This window comes from Elaeis guineensis, chromosome 9 (assembly GCF_000442705.2).
Source record: "Elaeis guineensis isolate ETL-2024a chromosome 9, EG11, whole genome shotgun sequence".
NCBI lineage: Eukaryota > Viridiplantae > Streptophyta > Magnoliopsida > Arecales > Arecaceae > Elaeis > Elaeis guineensis.
In genome coordinates, this window is record NC_026001.2 from 3,505,215 (window position 1) to 3,528,047 (window position 22,833).

Below are 22,833 nucleotides of genomic sequence, written 5' to 3' on the forward strand. Positions count from 1 at the left end.
CAACATGGCATGTTACAAATTGTTAATTTTGCTATACTATACATACCCTTTGTCACGACACACAATTCTATCTAGTACGTAGATTGAAGATTTGCTATTGTATCAATTATAATTCAAATCTATATGTTAATTGCAAAAAACAAACACATTATCAAGATCTGCATCGTTGCTATCAAAAAATTAAAGTTGAAGTTGCATTCCTTGACAATTTTTTTTTTTCATAAAAAATTAATCATCAAGTAATGCAATTTCATCCAACATTCGATTTATCTTCTACTAATGCCATACATGTTATAATGTAATAAGAAATTCTAAAAATATGTTTATGCATTTATCGATGACTACCCAGCAGTTCCCAATTTTAGAACTACCTCAAATGGCCAAGTCTTCAAACCCTAATAGGAGACATCCCTGAGGTAATAATACAATGTAGCTTATGCTCATTTCTCCCTCTTTCTTTTTTTTTTTTTTGTGTTTGGGGGGATGAGAGAGAATATCAGAATACCAATTGCCAGAAGATCCAAGGAAGAGAATTTGGTTGAATTACAAAGATAAAGGTTGCAAAGATCAAAATCAGCTGTGTTTTTTTTTTGCCCCTTTTATGTGTAACATGTACGAGCAAAGATCTAAGAGCCGAAAGAAAAAGAGGGCCGTCCCGTGCTCACAGTGCCATGAATCCTGTCTTGCTCCCTCCAAAAGAAAGGAAAATAAAAAATAAAAATCCAGCCCCGCTTGGGGCGAGGGGTTACAGTAACGACACGTAGCCCCATTAGAAGCGCACTGATTGGTGTTTCGTTGGCCTCCGTTCCCTCCACTTATTGGGCGTTGCTAGTCGCACAACGAAAGGAGGTGGGACCCATCCACCGTGATGTTCCCACGTGCCACCAGCTGCCGCGACGCACTACCCTTTGGACTTTTCCTTCCCCCGTGGTCCCACAACCGCACATGTGGACGCTCTTCTGGCGCGGCACGTTTCCATTAAAGTCAAATAAAAGATCGCTCGAGAAGGTGCCACGTGGGGGGTCGCGGGCATACAGGTACGACGGGGATCGGAGGGGAGCGGGGCGTCGGGGGACTAGGTTCGCTCTGAGAAGGCGGGGCCCAGGGGTCCCGATCGGGGAGTCGCTGTGTGGGTCCCACGGGAGGCGGGAAAGGTCAAAGGAGCGGCCAATGGGCGACGAGGTGCGTCGCTGTCTGTGGAGCCCACCCCCACGCGCCTCACAGCCACATCAAATTGTTATCATTTTTATACCAAAAAAAAAATTGTTATCACTTAACCCCAGTTAAATGAATAGATTAAGAGCGTTTAAACGGCGATTACTAATTAGAGATTATGCGGCTGGGGAGAAAACTGGAACGCGACACGAGTTCAGGTTATGTCGGTTTAGGACTTAAAAGGAGGGGACAGATTAAAAAGGTGACTCACTCGCTGATGCTCGCTATATTATTATTGTATGACAAAAATGATACAGAATGTCGTGGTTATAACAAAATGATAGCAATTTTGTAGATTGCTCACATTATTATTCTATCTTTAGTTTATGCAATTTCTTCATCTTTTTTAATTTTCATTTCAGTGTAGCTTGAGGATTGTGGTAGCTGCCGTTCAAAACCCAGTCCAAGAGATGGACGTGTTGGCTGCCCTGTTTAGTGATCATAAAGGAATATAACATGATACTAGAGTTGATACGCAATTATAGAAAACAGTCAGAGGCTTTTCAGATATGTCCGACAAAGGCTCTTTGATGTTTAAATCAGATAAAATTTTGAGAAAAAATTAAAGATTTGAAAGGATGATAAGTATTGCATGTGAAAGTTTCTTTCACTATAACAGAGGATCTTCTGTGCTTGATGTTTTTATAGAGACTTGCCTAAGGATCTTCGTGATGGAGATCATGAGATCATTGGATGAGTCATTAAGCTCTCTTTTATTCGTTGATCGGAATGGTGAAGATATGTCTTGTCAAATTTGCTATGATTCGAACGTTTGTTCCTGGTTATGGTACATTTTTTTGAGAAGATTCAAATCTTATGTGTTATAACTATTTGCTGATTATTTAGAGATTCGATTGGCTTTTAATTTTGCTGGACATATGTGTCATCTGACCCAATGAGCTGAGCTATATGACAATTTTAAGGTAATGAATCCAAGAGATATCAATAGTTATTATAGCTAAATTAATTTAGAGAAAAGGTTTGGTGTTGCATCGTCCAACTCATTTTTCATGTGGATCGATAATTTTCGTAAGGCATGATAGATCAACGTTGTCAAGCATGTAATACATTACCATAGATACATTCTCAATTCACTGGACTCATGGAAAGGTAAAATTCAATGCACTCTAGACCTTAATACTTATGCAATGATAAATATAGTCAACATTTAGTCTAGAGCTCATGATAGAAATTAGAAGGTCACTTGAAGCACAATAGCTAGGTCAAAGACACGGGCTTTGAATTCACGATGGCTTTTTGAAAGAGATAAAACAAACAGTTTTAGGTGTGTTTTTTTATGTCTAAAATAGAAAACCTAAATGTAGGTTTGGAGGCTTTTTGATGAGGTTAGCCTCAGGTAATGAAAGAAAAATAATAACATGAAGAAGATCTAGTCTAAGTATGCATGCTTGCCTATTCAAACCTAAACTAGTTTAGGGTGGTTTAGGGGGTGACTTAGAGCAAGGTATTCCACAACTCATGGAGGGGCCGGGAGCAGTAAGCGAACATCAATAATTAAAGCTACTGTTCCCAGAGCCAAAAGTGTGAAACATGGTTTCTCCTACCGATGTTGTAGGAAGAGACTCTAAAGGAGGACAAAGCCCCATATATATATATGTCCTTGGAGAGTGAAAGGAGGGGGGCCTTTTTGTGGAGGCGAGCACCAGTTTGAAGGAGAAATTAGAAACTGTAGTCATTGGAGGCGCATGGTTTCTGGGATTTTGATGTTATGTTGGTGGCCCCAAATGTTGCACGGCACGCTAGCTTTTGAATGAAGTAAAAATTGCATTCAGAATGCTCTAAATAAAGAACCTAGGATGGTCCAAAGAGTTCGATTTGGTTTATAAAATTGGCACTTGATCATTACCCATTGAGTAATGGATTTTAGAGCATCGCATATAATTGGCTCCGACCAGACTTACTTGCTTCCCCACCTGAGATGACTTGAACTGCTTTAAATTGTGTCGCTCTCCCTACGTGCCTCGCAATGCTTGTCATAATCTAGACCTTAATAATTTATCTTTGATCTGAATTTAAAGCTAGACACTGAATCATGTTTTAGTCACATCAAATTCTATTTAATTAGCTATATAGAATGGTATGCTGTACAGAGTAGATCGAAAAAATATTTATAGAAAATCATGAGAAAAAAATTATGAAAAAATTGATTAATTGAGAGAGAAATAAATTTATTCAAAAAAAATAAATACTGAAAATCTTATAAAGACATCTCATGAAGGAGTCTCCAATATGCATAAATAATCTTTTTTCTCTCTCTCTTTCTTTCCACCATAATCTTTCACCATTTTTCATACGATATTTTATATACAAAGAAGACACCAAGTGTCCCTTAGCACGATGTGGATGCAAGTTTAATTCCCATCTTGATCAAAAAATTAGAAAGCCATTAGAACATAAACTTTAATAACATTTAGAAAGAAAAAAATTAAATAAAGCAATACTAATAATAAAATTTAAAATCATTAAAATTAATGAATAATTAAAGAATAGAATGCTAATTGGATTAAGACTTGCGAGTGAACCTCAACAAGCCATGCACGCTCCTTGCTCTACCGGGCAGAACACTTCAAATATAAATAAGCCGAGTGAGGTGGGTCTACTTCTTCTCTGCTCGACCATGCATGCATATATTCCCACAATATTTTTTGTAGTTTTGAGAAAAGTAGTCGTAGTAATTTCGTCGAGGCTAAGTCTTCGCTGGACCATGACTGACCAGCTCTGTTGAAGAGGCCTGGGCCTGGAAACTGACTCAATTAACGCGTCCAAAGTGGAGTCACAATCATGTCCGTTTCATACAACACCCGGCCGAGACACACCTCCAGGGCAGCCAGCTTTCATGATAATGAATAATGATTCATGCTCGTAAAGAGTCCAGAAAGGGTACCGTAATGCTAGTTTAAAAATATATACACCTTTTTGTACTCCTACCCCTGCCATCACGGCCAGGAAAAATTTCTTTGATGGCATCCGGTTGTCATGTTGGCACCACCAAGCAATGCTTCTAGCCAGTATTGACAATGATAACTTCTGAACAATGTTCAATAAGTTTGATAAGAAACTAAACTAGCTAGTATTCATCATCAATTAGACCATGAGCCGTTGAAAGGGATAAGGTCCGCAATGGCCAGCTCCAATACTTTTCTTTTGTTGTCCTTTGTCGGGTGGGTCCATCATTGATATTTTTAGTTCCTAAGTCTTGCATTCAATCCCCCTTGAGCATGAGCTAATGGTCAAAACCCTAGCCGGTACACAATGTCTCAACATTAGGTAGGAACATAAAATGACAATTTTTCTTTTTTTTTTTTTTTAAGAAAAACTTTATCTTGCGTAAGTTCACAAAGATTCTTATCTAGAGGACACGAGACGCTTGTTTAGAACTTTGTTGAATAAAAATCTCATCTTTACAATTATCGGTAGCACGAAACGTCATGCAATGCATCATCATCGATGTGCCACTTCGATAATTTTATGTCGCCATCGGACTCGTATCTTCTTAGAAACCCATCGATTTTAAATGCAATGAATGTTAATTTTTCTCTATATTCAGAATTTAAAATATATCTCCTTTTCAATTAGTACCAAAAAAACAACCTGCATCCTAAAATTGATTGGACAATCGAAATGCAATTCATTTATTTCTATCAAGTAATTTCTTGATTAGATTGTCCATGGTGGTGGACTCACAATTGCATCACAATTGGACATTCCAGAATGCATTCACTGTTACAACAATCAATTTTATTGGGAATGAAAGGTGATCCTGGCACCTAAAAGAATATAATCTAACCTTTAGTTCAGTATTCTAAAGGATATGCCAACCAATTCAATCATATACTGGTATTCCATGCTTTTACCAGTGATGACTTGAACCATATATAGATGCAAGAGGGGGAAGAGACATTTTTTTTTCTTGATTGAAAGTGGATAGAGAAATATCTAAGTACCCAATCGGTTGATTAGACCATTCTCCTTCTTAAATCCCCAAAAGAAATGGATATGACCTTGTCGTTGGAGGTTTGCTACCAACAACTCTAATGGTCCAAATCCTACATACATACATATTATATGTATATATATATGGAGAGAGAGAGAGAGAGAGTTCTCAAAGATTACACGTTCATGCTCCCTTCTTTCTATATGCCATTGGCTTTGGAATCTTAAGTGGCTTCTTTTAAGTGGGTATCGATGCCTGGGAGGAGGCCAAATACCCTGGAAAGTTGTGGCCAAGCCGAGGGAGTGAAAGATACAGAAAACGAAGTGGCGATCCCTTTCTGTGTAAGACTCGAGCAGTGCGGTCTCGCTTTCTGATATGCGACTGCTTCGAGAACGATAACTCCATTCATTTCACGGCCGTACGCAGTCGACTGGATTTTCCTCTACTTGGTTCTCCATATGCTTCTGGATAAGAAGCTCCCAAGTGGGCTTTGACAGTCGTGCATGCATACGTCTCTCGGCTTAAACAAGCAAAGAAAGATGATGCATTTGTTCGGTTGTGGCATCACATGAAGCCATTTTTACAGTCTAAGAAGACCACAAACTTGACTGAAGCCACATGAAAGTTTCAACATGTATACTATGTCCGGGATCATATGCACTCGTATGAAGTAGTCCGACTTTGAGGGAAACCCGGGAAAATAAAGAAATCCCCTTGGGCCATGCTTTCAAGATGATTGATTCTGGTCATATCTGCTTATGAATTTTTAACTACATATTAAAGCTAAAGCACCATTCTTTAATGACTTTTTGATATCATTGTCCCAAAGATGTTTGCATTCTTTCTTTTTTAAAGATTAAGCCGTGAACAAACGCATACACGAAAAGGTCCAAGTTTCATCATCATTAAATAATGAGAGAGTTTTAAATTAAGCATATGCTCCACTTTGGATGAGCAATAAGGGTTGTGTTTGATCAATCATGTCTTGTCCATGGATGATAAGTCTACATTTCATGGTGGACGGGGCAAATAGAGGTAATTCAGGCTCCAAGGTACAATTAACTCTAGGCACCCGGTTGGTTACTCATGCATGGCCATAAGGTACCATAACTGGAGCTCATTTTGGGTCCATTGCCTACAATTACCAATGCCGAGATTCAAATAGAGCTCTTGTCATCACAAATTCTTTGCTTTATTAATGATGAGCTATAAGTACTGCTTCAATCCTCAATCATCCTTGCATGAAATAAATGCAGAGAGCGCCAAGTTTCTAGGGAAGCCCACTTTCCATCATCCAGCCCAAAGCCTACTAAAGCCAGCCACTAACAAGATATGAGAGCGTAGTTAGGCTCAGTAGAGCCCAATAGGCTCTACACTGGGCCCTTCGCCCTTCGCCCTTCGATACGCTGCTCGCGAGAGACTCGATCGCAAGAGAAAGGTTGGCTATAACCGCCAGCCTATTTATCAGGCTAAGTAGAGCCCAGTAGGCTATGAATTGGGCCCTTTGATGGGCGGTCCGTGAGGGACCCGATCGCAAGAAAAAGGGTGGCTGCACCATTGCACATCCACTCGTCTCTTTATTGTTATCTGCGAGAAGTGAGAAGTAGAAGCAAAACAGCGATGGACGGCGGCGGCGGCGGCGGCGGCGATGGGTGGAGCGAGGCGGTGGAGGACCTGGTGGAGCAGGGCGACGTCGATGGGGCGATCTCCGTCCTCGAGTCCGTCGTATCGAAGCTCGAAACCCGGTCCCCGCCGTCCGACGACCTCCGCCTCGCCTCCGCCCTCAGCGTCCTCGCCGACCTCCACTCCTCCCGCAGCTTCTCCCTCAAGGCCGATGAACTTCGCTTCCGCGCCCTCGCCCTCCGCGCCCCCCCAAGATTAGGGTCAGTCGAACGCTCTTCGCAACCAGAATTAGGGTTAGGGTTCCTGTCAATTTGATCAAATCTTGTTCTTGATTCGTCTTCCTTCGTTTTCCTTTTTCTTTTCTTGTGGATTCAAGGGACTCTAAGCCGGCGAAGGAGAAAGAACCACCAAAAGAAGAAATCAGGGCTTCCGGTCCTTCAAACAACCAAGACGGAGATGGCGATGGTATCTTTCTTGCCTATTGGCTCCCATTTGGAATTCTACTACTCTCTTCGGGGGCACATATAAACTAATTCTTTTTTCCTCTTTTTCTTTTCTTTTCCTCCCTTCTTTTGGGTAAATGAGAAGATTGGGAGGCCATTGCTGACCGTGGGGCATCAGAGGAGGTGTTGCTCTCCTTGCGGAACGAAGCAGCTTCGAGTCCTTCAAGGGATGATCCCGAACCACTAGTAACTCCTAAACGGAAAGGAAGGGGGTCGTTCTTGTACCAGAAGAGCTATATGTACTGTGACCAGCCAGACATTGAGACCGCTTTAGAGGACAATTCTCGGTTGGAGAATGAAACAGAGGATCGTGGACATTGTCTCGAGGATGAGTCGACCGAAACTAGAAACTGTGAGTGTCGGACTTGCTGTTCTTTATTAGATTCAATTTGATCTTTACCAAGAAAGAAAAAGAAGGTGATTGCGATCTTTACTTTGCTCTCAGCAAGATTTGGTACCAGCCATGTTCTTGTTCTGTATGATTTCCCTCCTAGTACTCGAACAATGGATTTAGAGAAGCTCTTCGAGAAGTTTAAAGATCGTGGGGTTGCTATACGCTGGGTTAATGATACCGTTGCACTTGCAGTCTTTCGAGCATCCACCATTGGTAAGTTGTATGATCTGATTCCTTCCTTTTACAATTTGTAGAGCATTCTTTTTGAAAGTAGAGTTCAAAAATAATCATCTGGATTTGAAGATCTTATGATGCATTAATTTAGGTCATATCTGAAGCAAATTGTGGGAAACTGGAATTTGTTAATTTTATTTTCATTATTGAATCAGATTTTAACGGGAGCAAGTTAAGCTATTAACTCAGTGCTTGGATGAATTTTCTATAATTTATTTGAGCTGAGTATCAAGTTACCCTTCACAAGACTGACTTTCATGACCGATGAACATTTAGTATTCCGTTCAGATTTAAAAGGTTCACCATTGTTGATATTCTTCCCCACTTGTTTCCTGCTCCAACTAGCAGCAGGAATTACTCATAACTAAGTGGGCAGCTCTTTTGAAAGCTTCAGTCATGTCTATCATTCATCAACCTAATCTAACCTATTTAAAATGTCATTGACCGGATTTGACTAGGTAGGGGCTACTTTTTGTACCACTCACATCATGTCCTCACATCTCTGTCATTCCAAGTACATGGTTTTTTGTGTTGTTTTGGGGGAAAAATTTAAAGTATATTTCGTTACAAATGGAGAGTATAGAGAATTAATTTGATCCTTTTTTGCTTGAACAATTTTCATGAGAAGTTTATAGTTGTGGTTACATATTGTCTTCATGGAGCCTGAGAATCATTAGAGATATGTTTGGGAGTAATTAAGCTGGTTTTAAATGATTTGAATGGCTTTTGAGAGATCTGAAAAAAAAATATGACTAGTAATGACTCCATCCAATTAAGCCTTTTTTGATATAAACATAATCAAATTTAAATTTTTTTAAATGTTGTTGATGCTTCCAATGAATGTAAGCTACTACCTGCCACCACATTACCACCTCTCCATAAAGATCCTTTTCGCATGGGATTTTCATGTGGGATGAAATTTACTCGATCTTCCATCATGGCACAAGAAGATAGAGCTATTTATTCTATCCCATGCTGAACTCTTTGGAAGTGAATGAGGTTTTAACTTTAATGTTGATAGTTTAATGTCATCTGTAACTTTTATATGGGCATGGTTATAATATGGATGGGGTGTAAAGGGTCCTACTACAAAATTCCATATTTTTTAGTTGCAAACCCAAAAATTAAACTGTGTTGGATGTAATCTAACAAACTTAAAATACCTATAAATAAACAAAAAATTGTGTGCTTTGGAGGCCTCTAGCTTATGCATCAAGTTGATTTAAAATGAACATGCCATATAGTTCCATTATAACCATATTCTTTGGAAGTCTCAATGAATGAGCTTTTTTGATACATAGGCATTTTAGATCTCATAGATTATATGTAATGGTTTAGATTTTAGGTTTTCAAGTTAGATCTTTGAATTTTGTAGTGTGGGCAAAGTCTTCTCTTTACACTCTATATGTGTTATTACTGCATCCATGTTATATATGTAGAACCAAGTATTTATCTAGGAAGCATGGATACAGCAAAATGGATGCTGTATTAGTGTTTGATACGTATTCATATCGTATTGTACCGTATCCCATTTCTGTATAGCAAAATGGCTGCTATATTTTTAAGTATTTATCGTATCTCCATATCCGTATCGTACCGTATTGTACCCATGTCTTGTATCGTATCTGTGTGGTGCGGACACCAGAGCCATCAAAAATCGGCAACATAATTTAAGTTCGATTTGGATCGAAGAAGCCTCATTAAATTGATTCTACTTCAGTTATTTATTTTCAGTCAATAAATTTTAATGCATTTGGCTTTGGGTCCATAGGGCCATACTTGGATTTGTCCACGTCACCTTTGGAGCCACCACTCTCCACATGCCAAGAGAAGAATATGCATGCCAGCATATGCCGTGCTCATGCCAAGTTGTGTCAAGCATCAAGCACCCACATGAAATTTCATTTCTTCCTTAGAATTCCTTAAGAGTTCTTGGCTACTTACTTATTTTGTTGAAGGCTGATTTCTTTCCTATGGTAGATTATAATGCTTTACTTTTTTGTGGAGGGTTGATTTCTTCCTTGTAAAAATAAGAGATTCCTAAACAAATAGGACCCTTAGAGTCCTATATAAATCCTTGTATCTTTCATGAAAGAAGACAATGAATGATTTTACAAACTCCACAAATACTTGTGTCAATCGCTCCGAGAGGGAGAGGGTGTGAGACCCAAAATCGCCCCACAAGGGGAGGGTGTGAGGCCCACTTTCTATCCTATTCCTTCTACTTAAGATTCAGTGTTTCTGCGACTCTGATCGACTCCACCAACTACCCACGCAAGCCTATTCCGTCAAGAGAAGATCTGTCTCCTCCAGAATTTTCATCTGCCGTGCTGAGAGAATGAGTGATTTCTTATTCTACAGATCATATGCTGTCAAGGACCTTCGTTCCTTAACAGTTGATCTTTGATTATTTTTTTTTTTTTTTTTTTTATCCGATGTTGGTGAAGATCTAGTTCTTTATCGATGGATCTGTTTGGTTAAAAGATTAAGAGCCCTAATCAGAGTAGTTTCTTAACTACCACGATCCGGATTCTTATCATCTTTTTGGATTTTCTCACGGGTTTAATATTTTATTTTCTCTCGTTCCATTCTTATTTCTTTTTTTGCATTTACTCGTGAGCATGTTTAATTTCTGCTATCTGTTTATGAAATTTTCTATTACTAATTGTTTACTGATCTCTCGAATGGCATTCGTCTGTATCATTTAGATTGATCTCGCTTTAGTCTCATATCAATCAATCACGCCTCCTGAGCAGAGTATAGGCAACTATACTGTCTGTCCTGGGAATAATGAGCCCCTGGCCGGACGTGATTTGTTGTTGATGAACAGAAGAGAGCTTGATTATTAGGATTGATTTTCTTTTTAGGATTGTCCCGCATCAATTTGGTATCAGAGCAGGTTGATTAGGGCTTTAGTTTAAATTCAGCAATTTAAATTTTCGCAAGTTAAATTTTCGCACTCTAAATTTCGTACTTTACTTTCAAGCATTTTAATTTTATTGCACCTTATTTCTGCATCTTAGAGTTGCATGACCACTAGATCAGGTACCTGGTACCAACATTCTACTTCCCCATCCAACACCAATATGGATCCCAATATAGCAGCCATCATTAATGCTCTGACTGAAAAGTTTGATGATATGAAAAATTTTATGAAAGCCATGGATGAGAGAATAGTGGTATTAGAAGAAGCTAGGCAGAAACAACCTGAACCACCTGAGTCTCTCCGACTACCTATAGGACAAAGAGGTAGGAATCTAGAACTTGATCGACCTATAGGGGCACGTCCGCACCATAACCAGTTCGATCAAGATGAGCATATTCTTAGGAATGTGAAAGTCGAAGCCCCAAGTTTTGATGGTTGTCTAGATCCGAGAGAGTACCTAGATTGGGAATCAGGTATGGACCACTATTTTGGATGGTATGAAATGTCTGAAGCAAGGAGAGTTAGATTTGCTAGGATGAAATTGATGAGACAAGCCCGACTTTATTGGGAAAGTGTAGAGCGTCTTCTCAATCAGAGAAGACAAGATCCGATAGAAACCTGGGATGAGATGAAAGAAAAACTCAGAGAGAAGTACCTCCCCACCTCTTACCAACAAAGACTTTTAGATCAATGGCAGAGGCTTACTCAAGGGAATAGATCAGTCACCGAGTATATCACGAGATTTGATGAATACCTCATGAGATGTGGAGTAGTCGAAGATAGAGTTGTTACCTTATCTCGATTTAGAGCTGGATTACGAGAGGATATTCAGCGTGAGCTCTTTCTGCGAGAGGTAACCACGTTGGAACAAGCTTATCAACTTGCCTTAGATTTTGAAAGATTTTCTAGATATTCGACTCCCCGTCGTCCTGAACCCATCCGAGTAACCCCTTCTGGATCGAGATCTAATATTAATCAAACTCCTAGTAACAGACCTCCACTTACAAATCCTATTGGGAGAAAAGAAGATAAAGGAAAAGGAGCTATAGGAGAGTTATCAAAAGGAAGTAGTTCTCGATCTCATTGCTTCAAGTGCCATGGTTACGGTCACTTTGCTGCACAATGCCCCAACCGATCATTATTCGTAGAAGAATTAGAAGGAGAAACTCTAGAAAATATTGAGGAGGAAGTTTATGAAGCTGATCCAGATTTAGCCGAGCAATTTGAGAGTACTGAGGACATCCTAGGTTATGCCACACCTGAGTCAGACCTTAGGCTTGGAGTCGTTAGGTATGTCCTAGCCCAAACTAAGGAAAGTGAAGACTGGCGTAGGACCTCTATTTTCCATACCTTCATAAAATTTGGCGATAAAATTTGTAAGATGATCATTGATAGCGGTAGCTGTATCAATGCCATCTCCACCGACACGGTTAAGCGATTAGGATTAACTCCTGTAGATCATCCTAGTCCATACCGTGTCTTGGATTGATTCCTCCTCTATTCCCATCAAATTTAGATGTCGTGTGCCCATCCAGCTTCATTCCTATCAGGATCATGTGTGGTGCGATGTCTTACCCATGGAAGTCGGAAGTATCATATTAGGTCGGCCTTGGCTATTCGACAATGATGTTACGATTTATGGCCGTATCAACTCCTGCAGCTTTACTCATTAGGGTAAGAAGATCACGATTAATCCTTCCCCACCTAAGGCTACTAATAGAAAGATAGGCGATGGACCAAAAGAAAATCTTAAGAAGAAAAGCCTCAATCTGATAGGTGCTAAAAAATTAGAGACGATCATGAGTGAAGGATCACCAGTTTGGATGCTTGTTGCTAGAGAAGTTCGTGAGGATTCTAAGGTGGATTATCCTAAGGAAGTAGCTAGCCTTCTTGCTGAGTTTCATGATGTCTTTCCTGAGGATCTTCCAGATTACTTACCGCCTATGAGAAACATTCAACATGCCATTGATTTAGTTCCTGGATCTACCCTACCCAACTTGCCCCACTATAGGTTGAACCCTAATGAGCATGCTGAGCTACAAAGACAAGTTGGAGAGCTGATAAAAAAAGGATTTGTGAGGGAGAGTTTGAGTCCTTGCGCGGTTCCTGCACTACTGACTCCAAAGAAGGATGGTACATGGAGGATGTGCATAGATAGCCGTGCCATTAATAAGATCACCATTAAGTACCGCTTTCCCATCCCTAGGTTAGATGACATGTTAGATATGATGGCCGGATCCACTATCTTTTCTAAGATCGATCTTAAGAGTGGTTACCATCAAGTAAGGATTAGATCGGGAGATGAGTGGAAAACTGCTTTCAAGACAAAAAATGGTTTATATGAGTGGATGGTGATGCCATTTGGATTATCTAATGCCCCTAGTACCTTCATGAAGTTGATGACCCAAGTACTACGACCATTTATAGGAGTATTTGTAGTCGTATATTTTGATGACATTTTGATCTATAGTCGAACTAGGGAAGACCATTTAGATCACCTCCAAAGAGTGTGTCAAGTTCTTAAAACAGAAAGCTTGTATGCTAATCCTAAGAAGTGCGCTTTTATGACAGACCATATCATCTTTTTAGGTTTTGTTGTTATCCCCAATGGTGTATCTGCTGATCCTGAAAAGATTAGAGCAATAGTTGAGTGGCCGGTGCCCAAGAGTGTGCATGACGTGCGGAGTTTTCATGGATTAGCAACTTTTTATCGTAGGTTCATAAAAGGGTTTAGCACCATAGTCGCTCCCATCACTGACTGCATTAGAAAGGAAAATTTTGAATGGACTAGGGCAGCCAATAGAGCCTTTCTAGACATTAAGGACAAGATGACTCATGCCCCAATCTTACGTCTCCCTGATTTTTCTAAGGTTTTTGAAGTAGCGTGCGATGCGTCAGGAGTTGGGATTGGTGGTGTCCTTAGTCAAGAAGGTCATCCGGTAGCATACTTTAGCGAGAAACTTAACGATTCTAAACTCAAGTATTCTACCTATGATAAGGAGTTTTATGCGGTAATTCAAGCTTTAAGATATTGGAGGCATTACCTGCTACCGCAAGAATTTGTTTTGTACTCTGATCATGAGGCCCTTAGATTCCTGAATTCTCAAAAGAAATTGAATCATAGACACGGTAGGTGGGTCGAGTTTTTGCAAGCCTATACTTTTGTTTTGAAACACCGTGCAGGTGTAGAGAATCGTGCTGCTGATGCCCTGAGTCGTCGTCATACTTTGCTGTCCACCGTTAGTATAGAAGTTGTTGGTTTTGATAAGATTAAAGAAAATTATGAGGAGTGTCCAGATTTTGGTGACATACTTACCGCTTTACGTAAGGGGCCATCTAGAGAACGTAGTGAATATACCCTTCAGGATGGTTACCTATTTAGAGAAACTAGGCTGTGTATCCCCCGTACATCTTTGAGAGATTTTTTAGTTTGGGAATTACATGCTGGAGGATTAGCTGGACACTTTGGTAGGAATAAAACTATAGAGTTGGTAGAAGCCCAGTTCTTTTGGCCAAGCTTGAAAAGAGATGTCGCCCGAATTGTTGCCCAATGTAGAACATGTGCCGTGGCCAAACAGAGAAAACAAAACACCGGCTTATATACACCCTTACCTATACCAGACTGTCCTTGGCAAGATGTTAGTATGGATTTTGTTTTGGGATTACCTAGGACAGCCAGGAAGCATGATTCCATTCTAGTGGTTGTAGATAGATTTTCAAAAATGGCCCATTTCTTGCCCTGTTGCCAAACGTCTGATGCGTCGAAAGTTGCAAGGATATACTTTGATGAGATTGTTAGACTACATGGATTGCCTAAAACCATTGTTTCTGATAGGGATGTTAGATTTATGAGCTACTTTTGGAAAACTCTATGGCATCTTTTAGGCACAAAACTAAAGTTTTCTTCTGCCTATCATCCGCAAACAGACGGTCAGACCGAAGTGGTTAATAGGAGTCTTGGAAATCTTTTGCGTTGCTTGATTGGGGAACATATGGGTAACTGGGATCTTTTGCTGCCCCGAGCCGAATTTGCATATAATAGCTCTGTTAATAGGTCCATTGGCATGAGTCCTTTTGAAGTAGTTCATGGATATCAACCTAGAAAACCAATAGACCTCATCCCACTACCCATGCATGCTAGGATTTCCGAATCTGCAGAGTCATTTGCACAGCATGTCAAGAGTCTGCATAAAGAGATCAGTAAAAAAATTAGTATGAGTAATAAAGTTTATAAACAGAATGCAGATTCTCATCGACGTGTTCAAGAGTTTGCAGAGGTAGACTATGTGATGGTTCGATTGAGGCCTGAACGGTTTCCTCCCGGAACCGTGAAGAAGTTACATGCCCGAGGAGCAGGTCCATTTAAGATCATAAAGAAAATCGGATCAAATGCGTATGTTGTGGACCTACCTTCTGATTTTGGAATTAGCTCTACTTTTAACATTACAGATCTTGTCGCCTATAAAAAACCAACTCGGATACCTAGTGAGCCATTTGAGCCTGAACCAACCTTTGAGAGCGAACCTATCCTTGAGTGTCCACCAGCCAAAATGTCAGCAAAACACGATCAGATTGAGAGAATTTTGGATGAGCAGATCCTTTCCACCCGGAGTCGAGGCTATCAGCGGTATCTGGTCAGATGGCGAGGTCGACCGGAGTCTGAAGATACCTGGATCACTCAAGAAGAGCTGCAACGCATTGATCCCGATCTACTTGAGCGTCACCAGAGCGAAATCGACCCACACTCGACAGGGTCGAGTTTTTCCCACCTCGGGAGAATTGGTGCGGACACCAGAGCCATCAAAAATCGGCAACATAATTTAAGTTCGATTTGGATCGAAGAAGCCTCATTAAATTGATTCTACTTCAGTTATTTATTTTCAGTCAATAAATTTTAATGCATTTGGCTTTGGGTCCATAGGGCCATACTTGGATTTGTCCACGTCACCTTTGGAGCCACCACTCTCCACATGCCAAGAGAAGAATATGCATGCCAGCATATGCCGTGCTCATGCCAAGTTGTGTCAAGCATCAAGCACCCACATGAAATTTCATTTCTTCCTTAGAATTCCTTAAGAGTTCTTGGCTACTTACTTATTTTGTTGAAGGCTGATTTCTTTCCTATGGTAGATTATAATGCTTTACTTTTTTGTGGAGGGTTGATTTCTTCCTTGTAAAAATAAGAGATTCCTAAACAAATAGGACCCTTAGAGTCCTATATAAATCCTTGTATCTTTCATGAAAGAAGACAATGAATGATTTTACAAACTCCACAAATACTTGTGTCAATCGCTCCGAGAGGGAGAGGGTGTGAGACCCAAAATCGCCCCACAAGGGGAGGGTGTGAGGCCCACTTTCTATCCTATTCCTTCTACTTAAGATTCAGTGTTTCTGCGACTCTGATCGACTCCACCAACTACCCACGCAAGCCTATTCCGTCAAGAGAAGATCTGTCTCCTCCAGAATTTTCATCTGCCGTGCTGAGAGAATGAGTGATTTCTTATTCTACAGATCATATGCTGTCAAGGACCTTCGTTCCTTAACAGTTGATCTTTGATTATTATTATTATTATTATTTTTTTATCCGATGTTGGTAAAGACCTAGTTCTTTATCGATGGATCTGTTTGGTTAAAAGATTAAGAGCCCTAATCAGAGTAGTTTCTTAACTACCACGATCCGGATTCTTATCATCTTTTTGGATTTTCTCACGGGTTTAATATTTTATTTTCTCTCGTTCCATTCTTATTTCTTTTTTTGCATTTACTCGTGAGCATGTTTAATTTCTGCTATCTGTTTATGAAATTTTCTATTACTAATTGTTTACTGATCTCTCGAATGGCATTCGTCTGTATCATTTAGATTGATCTCGCTTTAGTCTCATATCAATCAATCACGCCTCCTGAGCAGAGTATAGGCAACTATACTGTCTGTCCTGGGAATAATGAGCCCCTGGCCGGACGTGATTTGTTGTTGATGAACAGAAGAGAGCTTGATTATTAGGATTGATTTTCTTTTTAGGATTGTCCCGCATCACTGTGCTTCCTAGGTATTTATGATTTCTTAGCCAGGAAACCAAGGAGGTCTAGGTTGTTGGTGATATAATGTTGGCTACTTGGAATGAGATATTTGCGAAAGAAAATCAAGATAAAAGTAAGGGTCATGTATTAAATGTGAAACAAATACTTGGTCTGTTATTTCTCCTACAAATTCACTATCTGGCCATCATTTTTAGACATATCCAAACAGGATTTTGGCACTCTTATATCTTTCTTATCCAGGATAGACAACTTGATTCTAGTCACCCCCTCCATAACTTATGGAAGGCTTGAAATGAGTTCATTTTCTGTTGGTTAGGCATTCAAATATTGGGTGTATTAAGGAAATTGTTGTCATCTTACTAGTTGAGCTATGATTGTTTCACTTTGGGGCATCTCTAGGCTTTATGCTTGTCCTTTTACCATCCACCTTTTCAAATCGGTGTGGATTAAAAGAATTGAAAAGAAGAAAAAGAGAAGTGAAAGTTTGTCAAGCTTAACTTCTGTGAGACTTTCTTTCATGACACCTCCCATGGTTTTGCTAGCTTTACCTTAATTAATGAAGTGGAAATCAACTTGAAGGTTATTTCTTCAATTAGAAGGAATGACATCCATGCGGCTCAGGAAGGTTTTGCACTTGCTATTGGGAAGTTGCATGTTCCTGCTCTTTGGGTTGAAGGGGACAGCAAGGTGGTTATCAAATGATTCAATGTGTATGGGAAAGCCTACTGACTAGTTGATTGCCTCTTTAAAGAGATCTTAACTCGCCATCTTCTAGTTGGATCATGACTACTCACAACCCCTCATGGTTGACACGGATTACAGTAGTTTTCTTTTTTTGTTTTCAGAAATGCTAGTAATAATTTATAGGCCTAAAGCCTAGCTGCCAACGAGAAGAAAATCTCATATATTAAATGAAGATGGTATCTTCTCAACTTAGAAATCAAGGTAAATTTTATTTTGAAGTTGTATGAATGTTGTAGTGTTGTATATTTATTGAGAGATAGACTAACAATGTCATGTAGGTTGGGGATTTGTTGGGTTTGGAAAGGCCATAAGAGATATTATATCATGTTTTGTGGATCACTTTAAGTGGTGATATTGACATTTTTGCACTTACTTAAGGGATAAGATTATTTTACCCAAGTTGCTTTGATTTATCTTAAATAAGATGGTGCTCAACGCAAATGGTAATCATGATGCTAATCCTTTGACAATGTGTTACTAAAAAAGGAAGATTTAACCCCATATCAACTAGAACTACATTACTTCTTTTACAAGCCTTGTTTTAGTATGCTTAAGGTAGCGTTTGGTGATCTAAATGGGATCACCATGGTGATCTAAGATCATTAATGATTTGAATCTTGTGATGTTCTAATCACTAGTGATCTAAGGTCACTGTGTTTGGTAGGTCATGGTTTAATGATTAAAAATCTTTGGATATCAATGAGTAATTTGTTTGGTATTCTATCTGAATCCAGGATCATTAATTATATAATACCAAAACTACCCATAATATATTTTATAAAAATATATTTATTAATCATATATAATATATTATAAATAAAATATTACTATATTTATTGATTACTAATAATTAATAGATTCTATAAAAATATATTTACTAGTACTATAAATTATTAATCCTATAAAAATATATTAATTGTTATTATAGAATTAATATTTTTATTTACACTTATAATATATTATTTTTTAATATGAATATTTATATTGATCAGAAAAATAAGGCAAATAGAAGTAATATATTAAATATTTTTTATTATATAAATATAAAGTATAATAAGATATTTTTACTCTAACTTAAAATTATCATTGAATCATAATATGACAATAATATGATTAATAATATATTATAACATAATATATATCATAAATATAATATATAATATCAGATATAATATAATATCAAATATATAATATTAATATAATATATTAATGGTATATTGATGTACCATATTTTTGTTAGACCGAGGGACGATTTTGTCCTTATATTTTAGCCCAATATCATTGCTTGGGGGTGATCTTGCATTCCTAATCTCAAGGACGAGTATTCCATCACTAGATTAGGGGATGATTTGAGAAGTGGGAGTGATTTGGAATTACTGCTACGTAGGATCATCATGATGCAACCGAACGTGGTGATCTCATCACCTCCACCTACATCATTCTTAATCTTGGGTGGATCATCCTATACCAAATGCCCCCTGAAGTATACACAAGGCACAGCCTTAACTCCTTGCCTAACTTAAGGTGAGGCAACTTCATCAAGGTGCTTATAAAGTGTGCCTTAAATGTGCCCTACTAAGATGCCAAGGTGCAAGAAAGGTGCATTGGAGTAACTATTTCTATTTTGTGTGTGTGATCGTGCATGGTTGCAAGTATGTTTTGCATTTGTCATCTGCTTTGATGACTGCTTGTATGGTCGTGTGAGTTGTGTTTTCTTATATCTTTTGTTTTTTTGGGTCAAATATATATAAAAAAAAGGGTATCCTAGTGCATGAGGCTCCTACCATTATGAGATCTAGGGAGGAACACATATGCGCACTCTTAGCTCCATGTACAAAGAGGGTATTTCCACGTTTGATATCTATGACCTTCAAGTCACAATGGAGCAACTTTATCATTGCGCCAAGGCTCACCCTTTTATTGTCAACTACGGTTAAATTCCTTAAATTACGATGTAGCACATCATACACAAATGCATTGCAAATGTACATAAGAATATACATATATGTATTTATTTATGTACATATTTATTTGTATTATACATATTTTGCACCTTACTTTGTTAAGGCACATGCCTCACCTTGCCCCTTGCACCTAAGCTCCAAGCTACCTTGCTATTTTGGTTTGCCCTGTGCCTTTAATAACTTGGCTTCCTCTTAGCAAAATAAGCCCATGATGTTTTTGTGAGCTGTTTCTCAATCTCATTAGTGACTTCCTTTGGGATATTCTAGTTCTTAAAGGTTGTGGAACACTCTTTATGCTTGAATGATAAGACATGGTTGTTTTATAATAATCAATTTTGTGATGATCTATGTATGATGTTTTTCTTTGTGCTGTTAATTTTTGATTTTTGAATATTTCCTAGATTACTTTTGCCAAGAAATATCTTGTGGCTCCATTCCTTAAAAATAAATCATCTCAAACATAGCATAATCGTGTCCCGGTAAATACTTTGTGCTCTATTCACTTAGTTCATAGTGATCTTAAGGTTGTGCCCTTTTTCCCCTCCAATTTCTAAAGGTTCCGCATTCGTTTTATTGAAGAGCATGTAAAAACTTGCTTTTTGACAGACTCTAGTTCTTTGCCATATAAGATATACTGATATAGTGTTTTGTTATATTACCTAAACCTTTTGATTTAACTTGAAGTACTCCAACATGATGCTTAAACATGAGCATATGACAAGAGATGGGTTCACGAGAAGTTTTTACATATTGAAAGAATCTGATGTTTAGACATTCACCCCCATCTGGCATTCAATCCTGAGCTCATGTAACAGACCTATGTATTTCCTTTCTCCTTGCCCTTTTCCTCTTGCTATCCATAATTCAACTTCTATCATTTAATGCAATCTAGTTGAATTTTTTAGCTTTTATTTTACTGAATTAATCAGCTTGTTCTCCATATATGGACTGATGATTATAAGTTGGTGGCTAATGACAAGACAGAGCAACTCTTGAAACGTCAACCCTTTGTCAGTCTGTTTTCTATTTTATCACCTGGTGGCCCTTGTCTGACTGGTCTCCATTCAGCTGATTAAGATATTTATGACACCACTACCATTGCCCTTTATGTGAATCCAGCTTAGGTGCTATATTGGTGGTTTTTCATCATGCCAGGCTGTTTCAATGATCTTATAAGTTTGACTAATAGTCTCCCTAATCATGGATCAGTCCAGCGATAGGTTAGCTTTCTATTTTTAATAAAGATAACAATTAAATATTTGAACAGCTCAGCAGGAAATTAACCACTCTTTTTTTCGAAATCTGAAACTCCATTGGCTAGCTTCAACTTAATTGCGTAACACCATCAGTTCGCCAGTTAGTCCATCTAGTATCTGTATTTTTAGGTCGTTGTTATAACCACTTACCATGGTGTCACTTGTTTGTGACCAAGGATGCTGAGACTCTCCTCTAAAATGCTGTTCCAGTTCACTGATGCACCTTTCTCTAAAAGTAGCTGTGGCCCAAATGAGGAAACCAAACTGGCTCCCTAACACAATGTGATGCTTGATGTGGCACCCCATGAACGACCTAGCTCTCTGCCAGTCATGCTATCCCTCCCAAATTACGTGAGTACCCTCATCTCACGTCAGTTTAGGTAATTGGTTTAGTTGTTGCAGCAATACTCCTCTTTAGAAGTTTCTTCCAAGTTCGTCGTTTTTTATTAATAGTTATGATTGAGATTTATTATCCTTAATTTCATGTAATTAAGTAGGCTTTCCTTGGGATAATTACACTGCTACTAGTTGCAAGGCTGTTACAGCTCTTTTAGATGTCTTATATCAAATTTGTTAATTTGATTGTTGGCATATATATATTTTTAAGGATTAAAGAGACTCATTGCTGTGTTTGCTGTGTTGTATTTTATACACATCTTTGAGATTTTGCATGATGGTTACTCTTAACCTTCTGTTACCTTTCACCAGTAGTCTTGTGTTGGACATATCCAGGAATGCATTTTTTTAACCCTTCTCTCTGCATATTATATTTTATGCTTCGCCAAACATATTTTTAGGTTCTGTCTTATAGTTACTTCAATGTGGAAATTTCATAATCTTGGAAAAAGGCCATAAATATGTTCTTGGCAATTGTTTAATGAGATTGTTCTATTGCCAGTCATATATCAATTACACTGTTCTCTGTTGCAGCACATGAGGCCCAGATGAACCTTAATTGCCCATTCAAAGTCCGTCCACTTATTGAGGATGACGACCTGCTGACCCAGCTCACCAACAAAGGTATCTCTCTTTTCGAAAATGCTTTTGATTACTATTTTGCATTTGGTGTTTCTTATAATTGGGTTCCATGACATGTTAGGATCCTTTGAACTTGTTTCTAATTATAGATGAAATGCTTCAGATCTGGAACCTCCTTATCCAAGGCCAAAAACATCAGCAAGAACAGCCGAGAGGTTGATTGCTCAAGGAATGGGAATAAAGCCCCCTACAAAATTTGGGTCTTCTGAGTTGAGAAAGCAGGAAGAAGCAAGAAAGAATCGTATACATGCTCGTCGAACCTTGCGTGATGATGCATGGGGCTCTGACAACCCATAGCAGTGCTCTTTATTATATTATGCTCAACTGCTTCTGCGTTGCCCTTCTGTGTTGCTCCACTGACAGACGTCATTTTGATTGGGTTTTCATGCGATCGGTGAACTGGAGGCAACATCTTGCGGCTCTCGGAGGGGGCATCATTGCCCGAGTCATCTATCACCATAAGTGGTTTTATCTATTCTTTTTTTTTTTCTGCGGTGAGCAGTATTTGGTGGAGGATGCGTGCAGAGGGCAAGTTTCTATTGCGTTACTCTGCACCATTTATGCTGAACTTAGGAAACTACTCTATAAGAAGTGCTTTAATTCTTGCCCCTTTTTTTTTTTAATGATAAGAGCTATGGAAAGAATCTTTATAATTTTTCTACTGTACATTTGGTTAGGTCCTATCTGGCAACAATGTTGCTCACGTGTGGCAGCGTGCTTAGATTTAGGAGAAAGTCTTTGTGCGCAGCGTGCAATGTAACAAAAATAGATCATTCTATTTGATTAAATCACATAATTATCATTTTTTTATGTATATTTAATATCTGTAATTTTATTTTTTTATTTAAAATTTTGAATAATAAAAATATTTTTTTTAAAAAAATTAAGATATTTTGTGATCTTATGATATTTTATAGTTAAATTATAATTATAATATTTTAT

The 22,833-nt window shown here is 38.5% G+C and overlaps 1 protein-coding gene across 1 annotated transcript; it reads left to right on the forward strand.

Moving 5' to 3' along the window:
* Positions 1–6,730: 6,730 nt before the first annotated feature.
* Positions 6,731–22,552, forward strand: LOC105052060 (uncharacterized). The gene is made up of 6 exons (XM_010932757.4): positions 6,731–7,053; positions 7,170–7,258; positions 7,382–7,648; positions 7,742–7,903; positions 21,784–21,873; positions 21,995–22,552. Exons 1-6 carry the CDS (start codon positions 6,791–6,793, stop codon positions 22,186–22,188), a joined length of 1,065 nt encoding a protein of 354 aa, XP_010931059.1. The 5' UTR covers positions 6,731–6,790; the 3' UTR covers positions 22,189–22,552.
* Positions 22,553–22,833: the final 281 nt, after the last annotated feature.